The sequence below is a fragment of the Siphateles boraxobius genome, unplaced genomic scaffold (assembly GCF_051911475.1).
Source record: "Siphateles boraxobius isolate OS27281-9 unplaced genomic scaffold, OSU_SipBor_1 9, whole genome shotgun sequence".
NCBI lineage: Eukaryota > Metazoa > Chordata > Actinopteri > Cypriniformes > Leuciscidae > Siphateles > Siphateles boraxobius.
The window spans coordinates 14477178-14503565 of record NW_027509219.1 but is presented as its reverse complement, the minus strand read 5'-3'; the positions used below and the strand labels follow the sequence as shown (position 1 = coordinate 14503565).

Genomic DNA, 26388 nt, shown 5'->3' with positions numbered 1-26388 from the left:
TAGTGCTAACTGTGTTAAGAGTTTTGGAAAATTGTTTAAAGTATTGAAAAATCTGTCATAGCAATTGTAAAAAACTGTAAATAACTGTATACAAAATATAGATTTGACTGAATCTTAATATTCTATTAGCTAAACCCAATGCAAAACTTCCATGAAGAAAAACCGTTCCTAGCAGGCGTATAGCACTGCTGACTTCAGAACCCGGAAGAGCCTGCATTATCTGCTTTGAGCGGTTGTTATCTGGGAATAACTTTCCACTGGATGGCGGTATTGACCAATCAGAATCAAGTACAGAGCCGTGTAATAAACACCTTAAATGGAAACCTGATGTAAATGTGAGAGATGCTAGAGTGGTTGCTAGAGAGGTTCTGAGTGGTTGCAATGATGTTTTGCAACCCTAGATATGGCTGGTTTTCCTCCTGTAGACTATGGAAAAAATTTTCAGATATTGTTGTCCAGCAAGAATTGTACACCATTCAGAATTGAACTGAGAACCGAGAAACTCAAATTCAGTTCCTGCATGCAGAAAACAGGAAGCAGAATTGCTTACTTGATGTGGCAAGCAGGCTGAGAGCCATGGGAATGGAGCGAAGCCGGCGACGTGAGTGCTAATGAGCCCCACACCGGACTCGAGTCCCACGGAGGAGCTCCGGAAGGATAAAACGAGGAGTGATGACAGTGAAGGATGAGAGAGGACCAGGCCTGTGACATTTATGTTAGTGTTTAAGTTTTCATTGATGCAGCTGTCGTCCATGAGGGGCTGCCGCTTTACTTTCGTTTTGTTGTTTGTTTATTTTATGATTAAACTTTATGTTGACCGTTCGCCGGTTCCCGTCTCCTTGCCAGAGCCTTGAACATTGTTACACTTTACTCCCTGAACAAGGATGCACCCGAGTCCGAGTGCTTTCACATTCATGCAAACGCAACACAGTTCCAGTGGAACCGAACTCCTACAGGTAATATAGTCTTGGTTTCGGGAACCCGGTGCGCTCCCGAGTCCACTTGACATTACCTGTTTTTTACGTTAACCATGCCCTGTTTCGAACTATATGGCAGGTGTGAAAGCACCCTTAGAGGTTTGTTCAAATCCCTAGCCTGGGAAACAATAATAGTGATGCTTGTTAGACAGATCAGTCAGATATGAATTTAAGTATATGGGTCAAATTACAATACTGGTCTTGGCTTGTTGGTAAAATGGACAATTAATCAGTATTAACAGACAGAAAACCAGTATATGCTAGTTAAACTTTTTTTAGAGAATTGTCACAATAATTCTATATATTAATTAGGACTGGTGTTTTGTCTGTGATACTGATTAAATGTCTATGTTACCAACAACCCGAGACAATGGCCCCTAAGCCCTCAATCTCTATTCCCTACATTAGTCCACTAATACAGTTCCCTTGAAGCAGTGAATGAAAACGAGGGAGTGAATTCGGGCGGTCAGTTTGGATACCTTTATCGACAGAAAACTATAATCATTGTTATATAGCTCAACACGGTTAGTCTTATTGTTTGAATCTACTATTTTCTTGATTTACTGCAAGTACTATGTTTGTGTACCATGCCACAGACAATGATATTTTGTCAATTGGCTAACACAATCAGAAAGTGCTTTATTTGTAGTAACAGTAATACATCATTTTCTCCACCATACAATATATTTTAAAATCAATTGCATTCCATTTAGCAACACAAGTCATCCAGCGTTGCAAGTGGCTTTGCATGTTCGTGGTATTACCTGTGGATTTTACTGTTATCAGGCAGTTCTTGTATATCACATACTTTTTGTCGATTTTGTTTGTCCCATCAATGGTATAAAAGCCGAAGTGGGTCCAGACTTAAACGTGGCTGTGGCATCTATTATTTTACTCACACCCCTGTCCGCCATCCCATTAAAAACCTCTTTTTCTTAGGTTAGTTAACTTATGTTCACATTTCCTTCATTCATATGTTGAATGAATTCGGGCGGTCGTTGAGTGTATATTGGCTGTACATTCGTTATTGCGGTGCAATGTAAGTGAGTGCAGTCAATAACGTCCATTATGGTTTCGGACACCACTACAAATAGATGTCCCCTCGAATAATGCCCTATATGAGGGTACAGGGGGCGATTTCAGATACAGCCCTGTATTATGTTTTGACCAATATTGAAATAAACTAATGGGAATGTTGAGATTATGTATGATGTCTCAGTTTCCTCCAGCTTCTTAGCTTTTCATAAAAAAGGCTGCTATTTTTCAGAATTTGAATCTGAAGAGGTGCTACAGAAAGCCAACACTAAAAGGTGTGTTGTGCCTATTAAATGAGGAACGCTGTGTGGAATAGAAGCGCTTGATGTAATGCATTTGGGGAAATTAATACGGCTTTATGCTGTGAAGGTTTCTGTTGTGCAACATAATATGATCACTTTGGCACAGTTTGGAGAGTGTTTCTTGGCTCACAATGTGGTTCCTCAACAAAGGCCATTTGTCCAAATCTCATGTGGTGAAGTTAAAGTGCATTTCAGCAAATGCAAAAATAAAGAAGTGTAAAGAGAATTTCCATAGCACGTACCACATATATGACACTTGCAGATAGAGGGCTAACAGTGTGAAAAAATAGCTACGTCTTTGTTATTGTTTTGAATAAGTGACTGTTTTGAATAAACTTACCTACTCTGCCTTTAACAAAAATGCTTTCAATAGATTTATTTTTAGTGAATGATAACACTGGAGCAGATCTGTCATTCTACACCAAAATCCCCTAGACAAAAAGACATACTGTACTTTATATGCAAAATATATTTGTCCGAACAAGCAAGTCACCATAGTAGCCAATTCTTCTTTTCTGTGTTTTTGGATATAACACTAATAACCAGGTACAAATGATGCAAACATTAAGGGCTGGTTTCACAGACAGGGCTTACACTAAACCAGGATTAGGCCTTAGTTCAATTAGGACATTTAAGTATAGCTTTTATAAACGTGCCTAAGAAAAAAAAAACATTACCGGTGTGCATATTGAAACAAAACAATGGCAGTGACATATTTTCAGATATGTCAGTGCAAGTTTCTTTCAGTTAAAACAGACATGCATTTTAGTCTGGGACTAGACTTAAAGGGTTAGTTCACCCAAAAATGAAAATTAAGTCATTAATTACTCACCCCCATGCTGTACCAACCCCGTAAGACCTTCGTTCATCTTCGAAACACAAATGAAGATATTTTTGATTAAATCTGAGAGGTGGATCACTGCTACATAGGCTGCCAGAGGGAATGAAACTTGACGGCCCAGAAAGTCATTAAAGAACATGTTTAAATATTCCATGTGCCTACAGTGGCTCAACTATAAGTTTATCAAGCGACGAGAATACTTTTTTTCCGAAAAAAAACAACATAAATAACGACTTTATTCGACTATTCCTTTTCTTCCTTGTGGGCCTGAGACGAGAGTTCAAGAGATTTCCACGACGCATGCGCGAGAACTGAGAAGAGGACGTTCTTCTTCTAATACTTCTTGTTCAGTTCTCGCGCATGCGTCGTGGAAATCTCTTGAACTCTCGTCTCAGGCCCACAAGGAAGAAAAGGAATAGTCGAATAAAGTCGTTATTTATGTTTTTTTTTTTCCGGAAAAAAAGTATTCTCGTCGCTTGATAAACTTATAGTTGAGCCACTGTAGGCACATGGAATATTTAAACATGTTCTTTAATGACTTTCTGGGCCGTCAAGTTTCATTCCCTCTGGCAGCCTATGTAGCAGTGATCCACCTCTCAGATTTAATCAAAAATATCTTCATTTGTGTTCCGAAGATGAACGAAGGTCTTACGGGGTTGGTACAGCATGGGGGTGAGTAATTAATGACTTAATTTTCATTTTTGGGTGAACTAACCCTTTAAGCCTTGTCTGTGAAACAGGGGGACAATTTCCTACCAAAGACTAATCAAACTATTAATCATTGCTATAAACGTATAATTTCTTTGTGATACCGGTTATAAACTGACGTATATTTGTGTTCATTATAGATGAGCTGGACAGAGAGAGGAGCAGTGAGAGGAAACAGTTTACATGGTGAATTCGATGATGTAACAATGGCGGACAACACCCTCTACTGCAGCAGAGAAACTGGTAAGAAAGTGTACAGAATGTACAAAAACACAATAGTTGTTTTGGAATTATTTTGTTTACTAATTTTATGAACGCACACACTACTAAAGTCACCAAAGGAGTTGCATGTGGCACTGCTCTGATGGATGAGCTGGTAAAGTACCTTGAAAAGGTCACACTGCCAGCACATCTGAGAGTTTCTGTGAGAAAGACATGCAGAAAGTCAATCTCATGGCAGGAACAGAGGTCATTTCTAACCGATTAGGTGCATCTTTTCTACACATCTGACATGCTTATAAGATTGGCTTGTCTGACACCTCTAGATTATTTTGTGCTGTGAACATCGTGAACCTATAGATAACTTCTTCATTCCTCTATTACGTAGTGGAAAGTTTTGGCTCATCTTTGTTCACTTGTGGTGGAAAGAAACACAAGTGTCCGCCTTGTTTTGCAGATTGACCACCTATCTTTGTAAATGTGCAATATCCTGCTGTTCTCAAAAATGGTTCAGTACTCTATTTGACTTCCTTTACATCCGTTTTTATTTTTATTTCTTCATTAATGGGTAAGTGCTGTTTTGTATGGTTAGTTTAGTCTTCTGTGTCATTTAGAACATTATTTTGGCTAATTTGCAGTTACACAAAACAACAGCACTTTTCCTCATTGTTTGTGTCTCATTGTGACTGTGCATATTTTCTCCTTAATACGTCAAAGCTGTGTCTGATTCAGAATCAGCTGATGTTCTCAATCAAACTATAATCCTTTTTTAAATGTTGCAATGTTTGAGGATGTAACCATGTACAGTAAATACAGTGAGTTCCAAATTTAAACAAATATATGTTTATATAAACAAAAAGTTTGGGGCTGTTAAGAGTTTTTAATAAAAAAAAAATCTTTTATGTACTAAGGCTTCTTATTTGATCCAAAAATACAGAAAAACAGTAATATTGTGAAATATTATAAAAATTTAAAACAACAGATTTTATTGGAATATATTTTAAAATGTGACTTATTCCTGTGATGGCAAAGCTGATTTTTTAGCATTAATACTCCAGTCTTCAGTGTCACACAATCCTTCAGAAATCATTCTAATATTCTGATTTGCTGCTCAAGAAACATTTCTCATTAATACCAATGTTGAAAACAGTAGCTGCCTATTTTTTTGGTATTGCTTTACAGCCTGGAAAGTACTGCATAATTAAGACAAATTTACAGCGTAACTTTTGGTAATTATAGTGTACCTATAAACTACTTACAAGTAAGTATAAGGGATCAATATGTAACATTTTGGGATTAAAGGGGTAACAACCAGGATAATTAACAAACTATTCATACTGTAAGTATTTTAGAACCAAGGGGTACTTATTCTACAATTATGATAGGACCTACAACAATCTTACATTTGGGAGCAATTAAGTGAGAACATACACTGTATACCGTTTTTTTAAATAATAGTGTACCAATACATACTGTATGGCTTTTTAAAAATTACAGGTACATATCCGTGCATTTATACAGTAATTTATTTATTTATTGATAGCAAAAGTGCAGATGTTTTAGTTTGGGCTGACATGTTTCAAGGCAAGTAAATAAAACTATTGCAAATTTTTTTTTTAAATACCGGGGAAATAGACTCGTATTTCCCCAGTATTTAAGCAAAAGTTGCAATAGTTTTAGTTTTCAGTGCACTTTTGTTAAAAATAATTACTGTATAAATGCACAGATATGTACCCTGTAATTTTTTTAAAAGCGTATGTATTGGTACACTATTATTACAAAAAGGTACACAGTGTATGTTCTTGCTAAATTGCTTCCAAATACTTAAATACTTACAGTATAAATAATTTGTTAATTCTCCTGGTTGTTACCCCTTTATTCCCAAAACTTTACATATTGTTCCCTTATACTAAGATGCAAGTACCATAAAGGTACATCATAACTACCGAAAGTTACACTGTAAAAACGTTTTAACTACACAGTACTTTGTGGGCTGTAATCTAAAGCGTTACCATTAAAAAAAAAAAAAAAAAAAAAAAAAAAAAAAAAAAAAAATATATATATATATATATATATATATATATATAATGCTCCAGCTAAAGTAGCATGAGAATGAACTTGAATTTAAACTCCATTAAACTGTCTGCGTTTTCTTCTGTCGTGCTACTTGTTTCTTCTTCCAACTGTTCAATTAAATTGAGCAAATTGAAAAAGAGACCAACAGACAAATGCATACAAACAAAATAACCAAAACACATCCCCAAAGACAGAAAAGACAGATAAAAGTCCTCAGTGGACATGTTTCATATTGTGGCTCTCAGCAAGATGACAGTCAAGAGGGGAAGTGGAAGTGCAAAAACACGCATTACTGATGCAGCGCAGGTGCCAGGCAATCTGACCCAGCAAGTCAAATTTCATCGGCATTTAAATACAACCCTGACTGTTTAAGCATGGGTGATTATGTTACTATGTGGCCGCATTCAGAAATAGGGCTTACATTATATAAATTATCCCTATGTCTGTCTGAGCTTCAGTGTTCTGTTGCTTTTTCCTCTTTAGGAATATATATAGGGCTTGGGGGAGTTTCAGATTCAGATCGGTTATCAAATCTATCTGTTCCATTTTAAATATCGGAAGGCCTTGTTCTGTCAAGCGACAGCAGGGTAAATGGGGTGCACAAGGAATGAAGCATGAAGAAGGGAACTGTAAAACTACAGCTTTATGTACAGTACACACAAATGTTTATGTCAGGATTCACCATTTTTACAACAAACACAATTGACCTATTAATGAAATCAATTAAAATTATTAATAAGTTAGACTAAAAGAACTGTAAACCACATCAAATAGTAGCAGATCTCATAGTATCTTAAACCACATGCCAGATTCAAAAACAGTAAATTGAACTCAGAAAAGAACGTGGTTTACCATCACAACTTGACTACGCCAATTTATTTCTTAAATCTCAGATTCAATATATTGACGCATTCACTTTGGCAAGTTACTTGAGTTTATTGAACACAATTTATCTTTGGGGGTATGGTTCCTTATGGGGGTTATTGCACCATAATTAATGACATAAAGAGCTTTAGCATTAACCCCCCATAGGACCATCAGCTTGAGTGATATACAGGTTTAAGCCAGTTTAGTAATGTCTTTAGCAACAGTTTTAACATGTAGACGTAGCAGTATTGAGGTAGTATGTTGTGTGGTCTGAAACAGTGAATAACAGTAATTAGATAATATCAAACATTTCCATTATCATTAATAACAGCTGGCATTTATCCCAATATCATTCTATTATGAACATAACATTATACAATGTAATAGCGATTTTTACCACTAGGTGGCGCATAGCGCTCATAAACGGAATTATCCGAAATGTCTTTGCTCAGTCATTACACAATAAGCTAACAAATCTATATAATCACAGAACGGATCTATACAGTGTTTAAACATACATTTATACACAGTAAAGCATTAATCAGTGATCGTTATTATTCTGAACTCAAGTATATTTGGAATATATCCATGTTAAATGAACATCTTAGGCTAGAATCTAAGATCGTCGTCACCTCAGACAAACAAACTCACGATGGTTTGATTATTCATAGTATTTGACATCCGATAGAAACACTCAGTAAATTACTTACATAGTATCATTGACGCACAACTTAAACATATCCACTTTGACCATGGAAGTAAAGTTAAGTTAACATCCTTGAGAAACCCAAGTGGTAGCGTGGTAGGCTCATCAGGAACAGAAAGTGATTGACGCAATGGAGCAACAACTAATCTGATTGGTTGTTCCTTCCCAACATCGCCGCCCCCAAATATGTTGAACATATTTGCTACTTTAATGGGACAGTCATTTAGGGGGATCTGAGTCTTTGTCATGTTCGTCATCTGCAAGGACTGGAAGTGGGATTAGTTTTGCAACTGGCCGAGTGTATACTTTATTCTTCACTTGGATTTCCACTGCTCTGATATGACCATCTGATCCAGGAAAGGTCTTAACTACCTTGCCGACCAACCACATGGCACGTGGGAGTTGTGGGTCTACAAGCATAGCAATAGTTCCCGGGGAAATATCACTCGTATCTTTACACCACTTGTGACGAGCTTGGAGTGTTGGCAAGTAATGGCGCATAAAGCTTGACCAGAATTGATCAGTTAGCACCTGGCTTTGCCTCCATCTCCGCCGCCCCATGAGCTCTGGAGCTGGATATATAACAGGTGGTAATGAACTATCAGGCCGCCCCATGAGTAGGTAATTGGGCGTAACTGGGTCAAAGTCAGCTACATTGGAAGATGTGTACCCAAGAGGTTTACTGTTCAAGATCCCTTCCACTTCAATAAGCACTATCAGGAGCACTTCCTCAGATACTGTCTGTGAGCCAATGGTGATACGAAGAGCATTCTTATTCAGAGCGGATCTCTCGTTCCCAGGCACCCCCAAAGTGTGGAGCACTTGGTGGGTTGAAATGGAAAGATATTTTCTGCTTGGCCAGATGCTGTTGCAGTTGAGGGCTGAGAGATGCAAAGGCCTCTCGAAGTTCTCTTTCTCCACCATGAAAGTTTGTGCCATGGTCTGAGAATAATTCACATGGTTTGCCACGACGGGCTACAAACCTCCGCAGGGCCATTAAGAAGGAATCAGTATCTATAGAGGTAAGCAAGTCGAGGTGAACACATCTTGTGGTAAGGCACTTAAAGATTATCCCCCATCTCTTCTCACTGCGTCTGCCAATTTTGATTTGAAATGGTCCGAAACAGTCCATGCCCGTACTAAAGAAAGGTGGTTTCTGGAGTCTCAGTCTGGCTGGTGGCAGATCTGCCATCTTTGGAATGATTGGTTTGCCTTTCCACTTGCGACATTCTTTGCATAGATGTTGCTGCCTACGGATGGCTTCACGCCCTCTTAGCACCCAAAAGTTTCGCCGTATTTCCGCAAATACCCTCTCTGGTCCGGGGTGGCAGAGCTTGTCATCATATTCTTTTATTAGTAGTTTGGTGACTATGTGATAAGGATCTAGCACTATAGGGTGGATCACTGATGGCTCCATTCCTTCTGCACGACGAAGACGACCACCAACTCGGATTATCTGGTAAGACTCATCATATTCTGGGGCTAAGGTTAACAGCCGGCTGGTGGAGAGAATTGGTCTTTTCGCTTTGAGCAGTCTGTACTCCTCAGGGAAACTATCAATTTGTGATTTCTGAAAGAGGAGCATTTCTGCAGCCTGGTAGTCCGCTGCAGAAGTGGTTTCATTGGGGTTATGAATTTGAACTGATGCTTTAACGAGGTCACTCCAGGAAGTATAGTTGGCCGGGTCAGGAATGTTAGGGGCAGTAGTTTCTGTTAGTAATCCACAGAAAATACCCTTTCGCTGTTCGTCTTTATCCATGGGATCTTGTATAGGAGGAGTAACTGGCCATTCCGGTTCGGGTCGGAGCAAGTATGATGGACCTTGGCTCCACCTGTTGGCTATTGATAACTCTGCAAGCATTTTACCTCGGGTAAGGTCATCAGCTGGGTTACTGTACGAGTCTACGTACCTCCAGGTACATCCAGTAGTCAGTTCCTGGATCTCTGCAATCCTCGTCCCAACGAATACTTTGAATCTGCAGGATTCAGACGTTATCCATGCAAGGACAGTTGTGGAGTCTGTCCACATGACCACTTTACTGATTTCTAAAGTGAGTTCAGCTTCAAGGAGTTTGGCCAGTTGAGCACCATTCAATGCCCCACATAATTCCAGTGTTGGTTGGGATGGTTTGTTGTCGCTTAGGAGCAACTTTAGATTTCGCCATAATGAAGGCTAACTGAACTTGGCCTTGTAGGTCTTCTGACCGCAGATAGGCGACGGACCCATATGCCTTCTCCGAAGCGTCACAGAATATGTGAATCTGTCTGGTAACCGTAGACTGGTCTGTATTTGATGTCACAAGACAACGAGGCAGTGTAATGGTGGCCAGGTTAGGGAGTTCCCTTTCCCAGTTATTCCAGGACTCCAGGAGATCCTCAGGCATGTTAGGATCATCCCATTCTCTCTGCTTATCCCATAGTCTCTGAACCAGCAATTTAGCCCGTGTGGTGAATGGAAGGATAAATCCAAGGGGATCATACTGAGTTGCTAATACTCTATAAATGTGACGCAGAGTACATTTTCCTGGCTTTACATGGCGGGGCTTGTAACCGAATGTGTCAGATTGACAGTGCCATTTCAATCCTAAAGTGGATTCCTGGGTGTCATTTCGGTCTTGGGATAACCACAGCTCAGTGCTGTCAGATCGTGCTTCAGTTGGCAAATGCTCAATCACGCTAGGCACATTACTTGCCCACTGACGGAGTTGGAAACCTCCAGTAGCTAGGAGTCCACACAGTCTATCAACTAATTGTTTGGCCTCTTGAGGAGATGGAACACTCCGCAGACAATTATCTACATAGAAGTTCCTCTCAACTGTGGATCTGACCTCATCACCAGGGTCACTGTGATCATTGACATGCCGCTGCAAAGCATAAATGGCACAACACGGGCTGCAAGTTGTACCAAAGGGTAGCACCTGCCACTCAAATATGTCCGGAGGCCTGTTTCTGTCCAGGTCACGCCACACAAAGCGAAGGAGATGTTTATCTTTAGGTAGAAGGCGGACCTGGTGAAACATTCCCTTGATGTCGCCACTCACAGCCACAGTATACTCACGGAAGCGTAGAAGGACGCCTAGCAATGATGGACCTAGAGCTGGACCAGGCAGCAGGTAGTCATTCAAAACTTGGCCTCGACACTGAAAGGAGCAGTTGAAAACGACACGGTTCTTGCCATTATGCTGAACTAGATGGTGAGGTAGGAACCATGACTCGCCCTCTTTGCTGGTTTCATGGGGGGAAAGTTTTACAGCATAACCAGCGACTTCCAGCTTCTTTATTTCTTCCTTATATGCAGCCGCTTTGACTGGATCTCTCTCAAGGCACCTTTCAGTGTTCCTTAAATTAGGTAGCACTGCTTCCATTGAGGCCTGAAGGAGTGGCATGTCCTTCTTGCGCAGTAAGGGGGTGGCATATCGATACACTTCATCAACTGATACTCTTGTGGTCTGGGTTTGTAGAAGGTCTATAGCTTCTTGGTCTTGCTTTGATCGTGTGACTGACCTCTCTGATTTGATTGGAATGACATCAGCCTGCCAAAGCCTTTCCACATTTTGAAGCAACTCTGCCTGTGAAGGGATAAAAGTGGCATGTAAACACTGCTGAGTGTTAAGCGTTACCTCCAGTACACGAGCCGGACCTTGCAGAGCCCATCCCAGTCGTGTCTTAACAGCTTCTGGGCCCCCTGGTGGTCCAAGGCGAACTGGCTCTATTGTGGTAATGAGATGTGGATGGTCAGCTCCGATCAACAACAATGGACGAGCCTTATGAATGGGCTGGAGTGGGAGGCCTTTCAGATGGCTGTATTTCTGGTGTAAGGTTGCCACGGGATACGAGTACTCCGCCAGGCTCAAGGGTTCAGCTGTAAAGGCATTCTGGATTTTATAACTCTTGTGTGGTTGAGTGGGTGTTGAAATTCTGAAAGACACTGCTGAACCTTTGAGTGTAGTAAGATCTTGCCTGATGGTTCTTAAGGTTAAATCCTCTGTCTTTCCTTTGAGTCCTAGCATTTGGGCTGCTGATGACAGGAGGATGGTGCGCTCAGATCCATCATCTAGTACGGCATAGGTGTCCAGATTCTGCCCGTTATGCTCCAGGACAACTCTAACCACCTTCAAAAGGACTCGTTTAGAACTTGGAGGTCTGTCCAAGTGCAGTGGTTTTGTGGTAGAGCTCACCAGACAAGTACCCTCATTTGCTGTCTTAACGTTGACGTCATGTAAGATCTGCAAGTGTTTGCCATTACACCTGTGGCAGGGCTTCTTTAAAGTACATTGCGCAGATCGATGTGAGCGTGCACACTTCCAGCATCTGTTGTTCCTCTTTATCCAGTCTGTGATTTGGTCTTTAGTGAGTTCTTGGAAAATGGTGCACTGGCTGAGATAATGTTCTCTGTTATCACAGTATGGACAGAATGCATTACTCTTCTCAAATTTATTTGATGGTTGCCGTACTATTTCAGCTGAAGTTGTCTGATCTGCACCATGAAGAATTGTGGCTGGTCTGGACTTGAATCTGGGTTCTCTGTTTAAGTCAACTTTGTGTCTGACTCTGTCTCTCTGGGCTTTGTTTCCCGCAAAGCTATCATGGTCCTGACACCATGACTCAAACTTCAGCCACTTTGCCAGATCATTGAGTGTGTACATGGTACCAGGTTCATTACTGATGCTCCTTCTAAAGGCTGCACGTAGCTCTGTAGGTAATTTAGTGAGAAGTCGCGCCACATGGGAACCACAGCGTAGTTCAACCTCTCCCTCTGACCCCAATGTCCTGAGGAGGCCTACTAGTGCTTGGACTTGGAGAGCAAAGCGTTCAAAGCTAACCGTGTCACCAGGTTGGATATCTGCAGAATCCATAACAGCTGCTATCTTGTTTAGAGCCAGTTGATGAGGACGGCCATATCTCTCAGTTAACGCCTCCATGGTGTCTGTATATGGGGTGAGCGAGTTCAAGAACGAGTCCGCTATCAGGCGTGCCTCCATTAGTTTCAAGTGGTCAATGAGCACCTGGTATTTAAACAGTTCATTTGCATCCTCTGGTAACAAGTTTCCCAAAGCTAACTTAAGCCTGGTAAATTCACCTGGGTCTCGATGGATGAAGTCTGGTATGGTTGGCTGTGGACCCCTATAAGTTGTCTCCTGTCTAGTTGAACTGGAATGCCACGCCACTGGGTTTGCTGGTGGTCTATAAGGTTGAGAATAGGAAGGAACAGATGGAATAAGAGGAGTAGAAGATGTCAGTTTTGTTTTCACCTGCTGTGAGTCCTGTTGGTTACTAAAGGGGTTAAGCATGTTTGAAGGAACATGAGTCAATCCATCACTAGTAAAGGTGTCTGGGTAATGACTCCAGGCTGGGGGAGGAACGAGATGAGCCTCAATATCTGTAGCATCAAGATGTGGAGTCGGAAGTCTGCGTGGGGCTGGTACTGGCTGGACTCGAGGGGCTGGTCTAGGAACAGGTTGCTCATTATCTCTGTAGACAGTTCTAGGTGAAGGCAATGGAGGTGTTGGAGCTAAGGGCTGTGGTTTAGGAAGTGAAGAAGCTAAACTTGTTTGGTTTCTCATTAGCATTTCTTGCATACCTTTCTGAATCTCCAACAGTTGTCCGATTTCCTCTTTCATTGTTTGCTGTGCTTGACAAAGCTGTCTATTCTCTCTTTCAAGGTCATACAATCTTTCCCTGGATTCCCTAGGTATTGAATAGCTCTCCATCTGTAGTGAATAATCATCTCTTTCCCTCCACAGATCTTTGATATACCAGGGCTTTCTTCCTGGGTCTCCTGCATCTAACGAATCAGGTGTTCGGATGCCAGGCTCCTCGTCTATACTTTGATGACTGATATCGTGCCCGTGTGCCATCCTTCTATCACTGTGATCAGTGTGCTGATAATTTTCTAGCCCATGTGACTGCTGTGCCGTTAGAGAAGCTCTAGTTTGATTTGGATACTGAACTTCAAATTCTTCCAAATAGGCTGGATGGCGGACTGAACGTCTAGGACGTGCACCTTGAGTCTGATATTCATCCATTCTGGTCCAGTGTAAGCACAATGATCCGGCTCGAAGGACCAATATTAATGAGTTTGCTTAGGACTGTATTTGCACTGGTTCAATATAGCTGTGCTCGCACTGGTGTGCCGGTCAGAACACAGGAGGCAGGAATCAGAAGTAACAGTTTTAATTAGGTCCAGCATGAATATTTAGCACAATGAACGGCACAGTCAGACCACAGGACATTGAATGGCACTATCTTATTAGACATGGTATCTGAGGTAGTATGTTGTGTGGTCTGAAACAGTGAATAACAGTAATTAGATAATATCAAACATTTCCATTATCATTAATAACAGCTGGCATTTATCCCAATATCATTCTATTATGAACATAACATTATACAATGTAATAGCGATTTTTACCACTAGGTGGCGCATAGCGCTCATAAACGGAATTATCCGAAATGTCTTTGCTCAGTCATTACACAATAAGCTAACAAATCTATATAATCACAGAACGGATCTATACAGTGTTTAAACATACATTTATACACAGTAAAGCATTAATCAGTGATCGTTATTATTCTGAACTCAAGTATATTTGGAATATATCCATGTTAAATGAACATCTTAGGCTAGAATCTAAGATCGTCGTCACCTCAGACAAACAAACTCACGATGGTTTGATTATTCATAGTATTTGACATCCGATAGAAACACTCAGTAAATTACTTACATAGTATCATTGACGCACAACTTAAACATATCCACTTTGACCATGGAAGTAAAGTTAAGTTAACATCCTTGAGAAACCCAAGTGGTAGCGTGGTAGGCTCATCAGGAACAGAAAGTGATTGATGCAATGGAGCAACAACTAATCTGATTGGTTGTTCCTTCCCAACAAAGGGGTTCCTGTGGCTGGTTGAAACGTTATGCTTGACCTGTAGCCACTGGCTAGTGACCTTCTACTAGCAAAGGATGCCACAAGAAATCCTACACCTCGGTTGATAAAGTTCTCTGTTTATGCCGCTTTACATTGAAAATGCTCTCAGACATTTAGACCCCTCTAAATACTTACATGAAATGTGTGTTGTTGAATAGAATGTACATTTATGATTTTAAAACTTTCTGAACATAACTCACACCTGGAAGGGAGAATGCGATAAAGTGTATGAGAATGTTATGCAAATGAGGTCATGTGGAAGGTAAAGTGGAAATGGAGGGGTTCAACCACAAAACAGTTGCCTTAAATTTGGTGCAATGCCAAGTGTAGAGCAATAGAAACAGAGAATCTTGCACATGAATCTTACCACTTGTTGCTCATGACAACAGGATGTAAATGTGGAAATGTGTCTCTTGTTACATTTTTACACTAGTCTGTATATACTGTGGCTTTTTTTTTGTTCTTTTGCAGGAAGTTTCATTTTTTCATTTGTTGAGAGGTGTGGAATTTTCACTTCTGTTCTGACAGCTGCAAACAGAAGCTAGCATTGTCTTTGCAAAGGCACACTTCCTCTCAATGAAGTTTGACTGTGGCTAGAGTAGCCACAATTTTCAAACGGAAAAAAGATACCTCCAAACCACATCACACTCTTTGTCATTCTCTCCTTCTTCCCCTTTCTAGTATCTTTATCAACAAAGTTAGGCAGTTTTAGTCCTTTGTAACTATGGCATAAAGTAATACTTGTAGCTGTATCTCAGGCGACCGAAGGTCAAATCCCTTCTGGAGTTCCCTGCTGTTGTTATCTCTCTCGTCCATATTGTTCTATTCAATAAAAGCCCCAAAATATAGTACTTTAAAGTTACACAAAGACATGAAACTCACAGTGGTCTGAGGTGTTCACTGATATGCTCACACAAAAATCGCTGTAAAAGATTCTGTAAAGAACAGGTGTTTTACCATTCGTTGTAAAACTGTGGACCTTTTTTCCAAATGCCTCACAACCGGACATTCTTCCGTTGAGAGCTTAAATAATAGACACTCCAGCCCAGTTGGTGACGATAATGCACCTTTGCTAATGTTTGGATAGCGTAGCCTACGATACCGCGACTGCATAAGACTACAGAAAGAATACAAACAACCCCATTTCCGTTTCCGGCGGCGGAGTAATAACGTACCTCACAGAACATCCAATACAAGTCAATGGAGTTGGACAAAAACTACGATAACACCTGTTGGAAAGCATATTATGCAGCAATTTTTGTGTGAGCATATCAGTGAACACCCCAGACAACTCGGTGAGTTTCACGTCTTTGGAAACTAAAGTTTAATGCGTTTTATGAATGATTCTTCCAGTGCCCCTATGAAACCATTGTGGAGGTGGCGGGGTGTTAACACAGAAACCAAAAATTCCCGGGACAGAATCATTTGTCCAAATTTCAATCTTAACCGTTCTATTTCATCAGAAACAATCTTAAAAGAGGGCTTTAAGTGTTAAATACCGAACTTGTCCTTTAAAAGAAGGGCACAAAAAATCTTGCCATGTTATGGTGAATTGTGACAAATATTCTGGGACATGCAGTTACACAAATAAAATTATTGACAAAACACTGTAACATGCAATGTCTTATTCACTAATAATTGCGTGGATTGTTTGTATTTATTCACACAGGAGAACTTCTCACGAACATTTTCGCCTAATGCACAACACGTATGTATACGCACATGAATTTGTTCTTTACCTCATTCTAAGGGGCCGTTTACATGATTCCATTTTCAACTAACAGTGAAAAAAACATTAAAAATTGCAAGTTTTTGAAAACAATCCCATTATCGCAAATTTGTGAAATTGATGACAGGATGTGCATGCGTATTAAGTGTTTAGTCTAAAATTGCATAATGTTTCTTTAAAAAGTGACATCGCCAACTACTTGTCTGGCATGCATAATACAGCATTTTTAGTCCTTTTCGCAGATCTGCGTGAACAGGAAAAACGTTTCTGTTTTTAGTACACCATTGTCATTTAAACGGACACCGATGAAATCGGTTAATGAATTTAGAGTATTTCAAAAGAGCGACAGCATACTCCAGGCAAGCAATTTGCTTACACATGCCCATACCATAGTATTAGCAAAATGCTAATAACTAAAAAGCTATAAAAATGCGTTGATCAATGTTCTGAATAACAAGTGTCACAAACTGCTCTGAGACACAATGTTGAGGATCCACATGCAGCTTTATTAGGGCAATCCAGAATCATAATCCATAAAACAGGTAAAGAATCAAACACACAGGCAAAACATTCAAATGTATAACAAGGTCATGGACACAGGCAAACAGGGAAATCCAGGGAGACAAACAGAAGATCAAAACCAAGACACAGGGTATCCACGATAGAGCTCAAAGTTGCAGTGCAACACTAAACAAGACTTTGCAATGAGAGACTGAATAAACAAGGCTTGTGTAGGCAGAATAAACAAGGCTTGTGTAGGCAGAGTTAACAAGGGTAAAGGCAATAATCTGAACATAATGAGTCCGGGCAAAGGTTTATGGGAAATGTAGTTCATGATGGAATGGCAAAGGACTAGGGAGGAGTGCCCTCTGGTGGAAATCAAGGGCACTCCAGCTGGTGGATGTAACGGATAAGAATGAAACCCAAATATTGTTTAATTTATTTAGTTATTTTTATTTTATTTTAATTGAAGCGATAATTAAATAACAATGTTAGGGTAGATTTAAAGGATTAGATCACTTCAGAATTAAAATTTCCTAATAATTTACTCACCCCCATGACATCCAGGATATTCATGTCTTTCTTTCTTGAAGTTTTTTGAGGAAAACATTCCAGGATTTTTCTCCATAAAGTGGACTTAAAAATAATAATTTATTACATTTATATAGCACTTTTCTGGGTACTCAAAGCGCTTTACATGGAAGGGGGAATCTCCTCAACCACCACCAATGTCCAGCATCTACCTGGATGATGCGACGGCAGCCATATTGTGCCAGAACGCCCACCACACACCAGCTTACTGGTGGAGAGGAGACAGTGATGAAGCAAATCAGTATATGGGGATGATTAGGCAGCCATGATGGACAGAGACCAAGGGGCAAATTTCGCTGTGATGCCCGCACCAGCCTGGAGAGGTCCCTTTAAACACTCTATTTGTAGAGAACACAGCATCAAAGTGCTCGGCTGCGAAGCAAAAAGCTGAAGTGCAATCGCACCTGCTGCTCATTATATAACCGCACTGCGTGGCTGAACAGCTGATACAAATGATTACACGCCAATGTGCATTGGCTTGTTTAGTTTCACTCTAAGTAGATTGGCCTCTCTAGCGAGATTCCTATTCGATGGTCAAGATATACGCCGAGAGTGACCGACTGATAGGGAACCTTAATTTCTTTTCGACTGAAGAAAGAAAGACATGAATATCTTGGATGACATGGGGGTGAGTAAATTATCAGGAAATTGTAATTCTGAAGTGAATGAATCCTTTAACTACTGATATGAAACACTATAGTAACAGGTCCCATTATTCAATATTAGTTAATGCATGGACTAACATTAACTAACAATGAGCAATGCATTTGTTACAGTATTTATAAGCTTTGTTAACATTAGTTAATAAAAATTAAATTGTCCATTGTTAGTCCATGTTAGCTCAGGTCCAATAAATAATATGAACAGATACAACTTTTGATAATAATATGAATTATTAAATGTTTAAATTACAACATTAACTAAAATGAATAAATGCTTTATAAGTCATTTTAATTGTTAACTATGTTAACTAATGTTAACAAGTGAAACCTTATTGTAAAGTGTTACCAATACTATTAAAGCAGACTTTGAGAAACATCCGCATTTGCAATAAATTTATGCAGAGCCAATTAATTAATAGTCCACACTTTTGGTCTGACTATTTTTGGACTGAATAGCATATGCAGAAAAACTCCTTTTGACACTTAACCTCAGGAAATTAATGGAGTTTCATCACCCATCTCGGCTCCCGTGTAGAAAAACATCTGCGTGGTGAGCCCTCTAATAGGGAATCCCTCTGGAGAAGCAGCAGAATCCTGCACGCCACAGACTTCACCCTAGTTCAGCAGTAACAAATGGGGTGTTGACCTTTCTCAGCAGAGGACATCTAATAAGGTGCTTGTTTCTGAGCAAGCCATGTGCTAAATCTGTACAGTTATATAAAAAACAATTATATTGGGTATATTCTTTGCTTTGAAATAGTCCATTTTGTTAAAAGCGCTATATAAATGAAGGTGACTATTGTTTCATCAAAAGAAATCTGCTTTGGATTATTGTACATATATGAGAATGTAACCTCTGATACATACAATCTGCTTGCAAAAAGAGTTAAAAACAGGTAAAACCCCCATTTCCCTACCAGTTGACTAATACTCCACTAACATGCTATCTAGAGTTAGTAGGTACAACGTTTCTTATAGTCAACAGAATGTGTCAAAGGGACCATTAAAATAAAATGAAATTCAAACTTTTATTTGGAAGATATATAGCAACGAGACTCATAAGCCCACAGGAGGACACGTGTGCTGAATCCACTGTTTTTCATCTGAGAGTATCTTTGAGTGTAAAGCGGCTGATACTGTTTATATTCTTTTCTATGGCACATTGTTAATATAAAGCTTCTCCTCCCTGTCTTCAGCAATGAAAGATTTTAAGGTGACCGTGAGGCGCACGGAGGCTTCTGAGAGATGCAGCCTGAAAGGAGTAGTTCTGCTACGGACTGACTTTGATAGCCTTCTTCTGAAAGAACCTAAGACAGGAGAGGTTCTCTACGCCTGGCCCTACCGTTTCCTCCGCAGGTTCGGACGAGACAAGGTACGGCTTTCACAGTGACCTGTGGTCAGTCATTTAATCATAGTGAGGCAAGCAGGGTGTGTGATCTCTGTGTGAGTCCAGTATAGTGATGATACTGTAAAAAGACACTGTCCTTTAGACAAGATGTTAAATTGATGTCCACACACATGTGAAAAAAAAATCCTAGGGTGTTTATTGAAAAGAAGTTACTTTATTTTAATGCAATTACATGTTGTTAAATGAGTTTTTTCCAAGCGCGGTGTATCTTTGTAGGGGCTCAATTTACAAATGAATCACTTTTTTGAGTCGATTATGTTCGATTATGATTACTTCATCAAACAAGTTGGCAGATCTGTCTAAATCGGATCGCGAATCAGTCTGAATGATCTGTTCTGTTCCTCACGCACTGAATCGTCTGAAGCGCGTTCAATCTCCTCTCGACACAGAGTCGTAACAGGAAGATTTAAGAACATCAAGACCGTTGGATGAAGTGGCCGTGGATCTACAGTTTAGTCTAGTGAAAGCAAATCTGCAAATGGATCATATTTTTGCCAGCGATGAAGATATTTATTTGTTGAACATCTTCGTATGCTGTCTGTGAATGAATGATTCCACAGTACGATACATTCGATTTCATTTCATTCAGGTAATACATTTTACAACCAATTTGAACCAAATAGATTATTAAGCCACGATAGCACTACTAAAAAGTATGAAATTATCCGTTTTTTGGACATAGGGGAGAGCCGGGACGATTGAAACGCGGGACGGATGAAACATTGAGATTTCCTTGAAAACCACTCACGTTATGTACGTCAAATTTCGTCAGCACGTACAGCACGGAATGCCTATCAGACCCGCGAAAACATTTCTTCTTTACGTCTTGCCGTTTTAAAGTTAGAGCCGGAAAGCTGTTTTTGAGTGTGGTTAGTGAAATCTTTTGTGCGGTACTTTTTTTTGACTGACAAGTTGTATTTATTGTTTCATGTGCCATTGTAATAATAATATGGCAGGTGTATCAGTACTGCATCTCACCCTTAAGTGTATAATATCAGAGTTTTTTAGTTTACGGACAAAACAGGTTTAAATGGCTGGAGGCGCTGTCCGGACGGTTGAAACAGCGACTCGTGCCAGTTAAACCTGGTCATAGGAAAACACTCAATATGACTAAATCACTCAATATGACTCAAGGAATAAATGTTAGGATTAATAGTAAACGGATTTGTCTGTCTTCTTCAAAATAGCCTATTAGAAAGATTACGCAAAATGCACAAAGGCTTATCGCCGATTGTTTATTGGGCGACAGAACAAAAATGTTAATATGAACCTTAAAATGAAAATAAATGACAAAATATGTTTGCAACAATATGTACATAAGTTACTTGTCAGGTATTGTTCATTAAAACAAGAATTAGATGAATAGTTACCGTTTAAACGGTTATGTTTAATCCGTCCCAACCCTGTGTTTAAATCGTCCCGCTGTGGAGGGACGATTGAAACAAAACCCAACTCCCGTTCAAAGTAAATTTTTACTTAAATCATTCTATGTTTCTACCGAATAACACATGATACTAAGATAACACATATGTGAGTTGTTGATCACACACACAAAAAACAATCTTTCTGTAACCTTATCTTAGAAAACGACGTTTATCTGAAAAGTGTTTCAACCGTCCCGGCTCCCCCCTACATTAATTTATAGGCTACAAAAAAAACGCTTCAGAGCGTCGGCTCACTGGCAAAGGTTAACAGGTTAAATAAGCTAACGTTACCATTGTGTACAGTTTATGAAATGAACACCCGCCACCCTGCGGTAATGTGTGTGTATTGCGCAGGGGCATATAGTCACACGAATAGTTTTAAATTGATTGAAAACTAATTTGTTTAAAAAGGAGGAGGGTATTGCCAGTAAAGGCAGGTTCACATAAAATCATTATGACATATGACATTATTTTTTGATCTAACGAGCATCTGGTTTGGCGATGCAAAAAAGGACTGTAGTCGTGCTTATTTTTTTCTTCTTCTTCTAATTAGCCTACTATGTAAAAAAAAAAAAAAAACGACGAAAACATGTTACTTGTTCAATTAATAAAAAGTTTGTTTGATGACAAATCGCTAAAGATGAAATTGGCCTCCCTTTCTGTCATTGTGAGTGTGCGTTTTTTCTTTTTTTAACGATATTCGATTTTTGCTCCTCTATTGTCGAATGGCATTTTTGGCAGAAATTCACATCCCTACGCGAGGCGAACTATTCTCAAAGACTTACTTTTAGTCTTTATTTGGGTAGCACATATATTCTCAATGCCCTCGGCAGAATTCAGATGAGCCATTTTAATCTAGATTAATCTAGATTAATTCCAAGATTACAGTGAGATTAATCTAGATAAAAAAAATCTATGCCCACCTCGCCTATATATATATATATATATTATAAACCATCACTGGAGATTATAGATTTGCTATAAAAGTACAAAGTTTTTTTTATTTTTATTAATGTTTTTATTCAGCAAAAATGCATTGAATTAATCAAAAGTGACAGTAAAGACATTTACAACGTTACAAAATATTTATATTTCTAATAAATGCTGATCTTTTAAACTTTCCTTTTATCAAATCATTTTGTTTTTTAACATTGATAATAATAATAAATGTTTCTTGAGCAGTAAACAGCATATTAGAAAGATTTCTTAAGGATTAATCTTTCAAAATATTTTAAAGTTTTTATGGTAATTTTGATCAAATAAATGCAGTCTTAGTGATCATAAGAGAACTTTCAAAAATATATAAAAAATCATGCATTGCTTTTGAGAATTAAATTCTTAAAAACATTAAGTAATTTCAACTTAAATTACATTAAACTGACTATTTGAATCTCAAATAACTTAAAAAAAAATAAAGTTTAAAATGGCTTAACTTATTTTGATGAGTTGAAGTAATGAAAAACACATGTTGTCATGACATATTGACCATGTCATATTTTATAGTGTATTTACTACCTATTTGACTTCTAATTACACCTATAATTTCTCAAAACAGGCAACATTCTCCTTTGAGGCTGGGCGAAGATGCGACTCTGGGGAAGGCAATTTTGAGTTCGACACAAAACAAGGCAACACCATCTTCCAATCCGTAGAGGCCGCCATCAATCTACACAGAGTCCATTTACCTCTGAAGCAGATAGCAAGTGTTGAGCGAGATCCCATGCCCTCTTCACCTCGAATGAGAACTGAAGAGTCGTCTGTCTACAGTATGGTGACTGAGGGAGCAATCAGAGACGGTCTCAAACAACCCCAGAACCCTCAGCTTTCCAGACTTGAAGCCCCTACAGAGAAGCTTCTGACAGGAGTCAAAAGTCTGAACCTGGACACAAGGCCTCCGCCACGTAAGAACCAAGTCAAGAACTTCCGCAGCTGTCCCTTGGCCAACACAGAGGATGAGATGTATTCCCGGGCCATGGCGCCGGATCCAGATCGAGGAAGTCCAGGGGAGAAGAGAGAACCAAAAGACAGACGTTCCACATGCTCCAACCCTGAGGACTCAGACTACTCGCTGCCCTTTGACACCATTGCCAAGAATGTTATGGTAGACATTTTGTCTGCATCAAACCCTCCACCCACTTTAGTAGAACCCAGTTGTGAAAATGACAAGAAAGGCAAAGTAGAGAACACAGAACCACTTTATGACATTATAGATGAAACTGCTATCAGATCCCGTTTCACGAACAAAAACAAAAAATCTTACAAAATGGAGCACATCTATGATGAACCGGAAGGTTGCGGTGTGGCTCCAAGTGGCCCTCCATCTCTCTATGATGAACCGGAGGAGGTCAAAGGTCACGCTTGGAAGATGTTGGGCACAGTAATGGATCCGAGTGGTCACGAGTACCCATACAATGCTTCTGTCGATGACTACGCGGTTCCTAAACCTCCTAGAAGAGCCTTGTTGTCAAAGCAAAAGGACACTGAAGAAGAAGAGAGTTCACCATATGATAATATCATGGTGAAAGTAACACAAAAAAATAACTAAGAACTGCTTCAGAATCTTATATATGAGAACCATAATGATTGGTGATGCTCAGTTTTGTGGCATCACCACTACAGAGGACAATGAAGTGTGCGAATGAATGAATGAATGAATGAATGAATGAAATATTTAATCAATTAATATGCCGAATGGATAATAGTTATCAGAGTGCTTTACTGTTCTCCAAAAAGCTTTGATCCATGGAAGCTTGTTTCCACAGGGGAAAAAATAAAATAAGTGTAACAATTCAAACTTTTTTTTTTTGGAATTGCAAGTTTAAATCTCACAATTTTGACTTTGTAATTCACAATTGTGAATTTAGATCTAAGATATAAACTCACAATTTTGACTATTTATCGAACTATTTTGACAATTACTTTATTGAATTCCAAGTTTATAACACAAAATTCTCAGGTTTTTTTTGTCAACTTTGAGATTACTTTTTCTCAGGACTGAGTTTATATCTCGCAATTCGTACTTTATCGCAATTCGCAATTGCAAAGAATTTCAGAATCATGTGATATAAACTCGCAATTGCTAGTTATAAAGGCAGAATTCCGAGATATAAATATGCAATTGTTAGAATTGTGAATTGATATCTCACAATCCATACTTTAAACTCGCAAGTTTATATATTAATTGCAAGTTTATATTTTTCAACTCTAAGAAAAAGTCAGAATTGTGTGACAAAATTAGTTAAAATAGGGTTGCGCAATGAATATTCCTTTTTTTGGGTGCAAACACACCACTTTTATGTACATTATGTTAATTACAGACTGCACCTTATTCACAACACACATCGCTATTTGCCGGAGCGATTGACATTGCATTCTGTTGATCAGGACAGTTATTTGTAAAAAAAAAATTTATTCAGATGACCACACTTTTGGATTTTTAAAGAGCACCCATAATGTAGTTAACTAGCTGCTAAATGCACTTAAAGTAGCGATGAATATTCTTATTTAAGCACAAGCACTCCTTTTTTATGTAAATTAGGTTCATTGTAAACTCTTATTCACAACACGCATCGTTATTTGTCATTTGTGAAATTGTTGCGTTGTATGTGAACATTTTATTTGTCAAATTGTATTAATTTAGACAAGCCCACATTTGGCTCTTTAAAGAGCAACTGCAATCCAGTTCAACCAGTTGCTAAAGTAGTGATGCAAAGTGAATATAATTTTTTTGAAAAGGTCAAATACCAAATTTTTTACTTTTTTTTACTCTCTCTCTCTCTCTCTCTCTCTCTCTCTCTCTCTCTCTCTCTCTCTCTCTCTCTCTCTCTCTCTCTCTCTCTCTCTCTCTCTCTCTGTATATATATATACTGCACATAAAGGCCTATTCAGATGAGCACCCACATCCAGTTTAAGTGAATATACATTTTTTATGCAAACATGTCTCCTCCTTATTATGTAAATATAGATAACGTTTTATCCACACAACTTTCGTATTTTAAAAAGCCAACTCAGGTGTCTGAATCCGTACAAAAAAGTGTAGCAGATTGTGATGTATCCTCCATAACCTAGTACTTAGAACCAACCAGCTGTTGGTGATTTATGCTAAGCATTTGCATTCAGCACAAATTCTGTGGGCGTGTTTGCACTATTAACTAATTTGCATAACCACAACTGCAGGGGCGCAGTGCATTCCTTGTGAATTTCTCACTAAGTGTCCAGGTTCCAACCATATCTACTGTGACCTTCACTATCTACAAATGAGTAGTTGATTTTATCCAGTTGTAAATCAAGAAGTAATTTAGCTTCGATTGAACACACGGCTCTAATATTCCTGCTTCTCTTTCGTTGTATTGTTCAACGGGATTGTGATGGGAGCTCACATGTAATTAAAGTTCTGCAGATCTCTTCCAAAATGACGGCCATTACTTTATCCTCTGCTCGCTAATGATGGACAACGGAGTTCCGCTGAGTGTCATGGTTTTATTCAGGCCAGACTCTGACTTTCCCTCTCACAGGCTTCTTATTTTGAGGAACACATGAATAATAATAACTTGACTTGCAGAGGGAAACTGGGGCACTTTTAGGATGCTGCTGGGCTCCCTGCTTGTCACGGTTCATGAGTCCCACTCTGGAGACTTTTAAAAGTCGGAAAACACTTTACAGGTTTTTCAATTCAGTTTCTGTTCCTTGTTTCAGAGCACTCCAGAAATATGAAACTGTGTCACATGTGATGTGAATTGTTCTTATGTATCTTACCGTACAATTTTAAATGCACACATCATATCATTGTAATTAGTTCAGATGTCAATTTAAGGACAATTTAAGGACAGTAGGACAGTAGACTAGGCAGGATGTGGCGGGAGTCTGCTACTGGAGCAGTACAACTGAATAAAGCAGTGCATACAATACACACTGATGCACTGATTTCAGATTTGGGAGTCTGGTGTGAGATGAGCTCTTTGCTGAAATGCTGAAGAAGATGAAAGCTTTGTTGAGCACTGACTCTATATGGCCTAGTTCCTTGTTGTGTAAGATAGTTTGTTGAACACCAGGGGGCACTGTTTCTCCTCAATAGGGGACCTCTACATACAAAACCACTGTTGTTGGAGTCATGGTGTGCATGATTGGTGAGAGAGTCAAAAGCTTCAGGGGTGTTGACTTTTTTTATATAATAGAAAAAAAAACGTATTGTTGCACAGAAATCGACTTGATGTATTCAATGGTATGTCTCAAATTATTAATGGGGAAAAAATCAACTCAAATGTAACTGATGTGCTCAGTGCTCCCTTACTCACTAAATAAGAGCACAGCATGCTTATTTTAGGTGGAGATCATGAGCCTCATGCCAAGTTATGTTTCACACCCACAATTCCTTTGAAACAGACTTGACACTAAGTCAGCGTGAGTTTAA

At 39.2% G+C, this 26388-nt stretch overlaps 1 protein-coding gene across 1 annotated transcript in view; it reads left to right on the top strand.

The window, feature by feature from the left end:
• The window catches only part of dok2 (docking protein 2), a 31672-nt gene extending 5493 nt beyond the window's left edge, over positions 1-26179 (top strand). Inside the window, exons 4-6 of the mRNA XM_077224512.1 lie at positions 4004-4106; positions 19343-19518; positions 22534-26179. Coding sequence (XP_077080627.1) covers positions 4004-4106; positions 19343-19518; positions 22534-23523 — 1269 coding nt within the window. The 3' untranslated portion in view covers positions 23524-26179. The remainder of the gene's footprint in view (positions 1-4003; positions 4107-19342; positions 19519-22533) is intronic.
• The last annotated feature ends 209 nt before the right edge of the window (positions 26180-26388 follow it).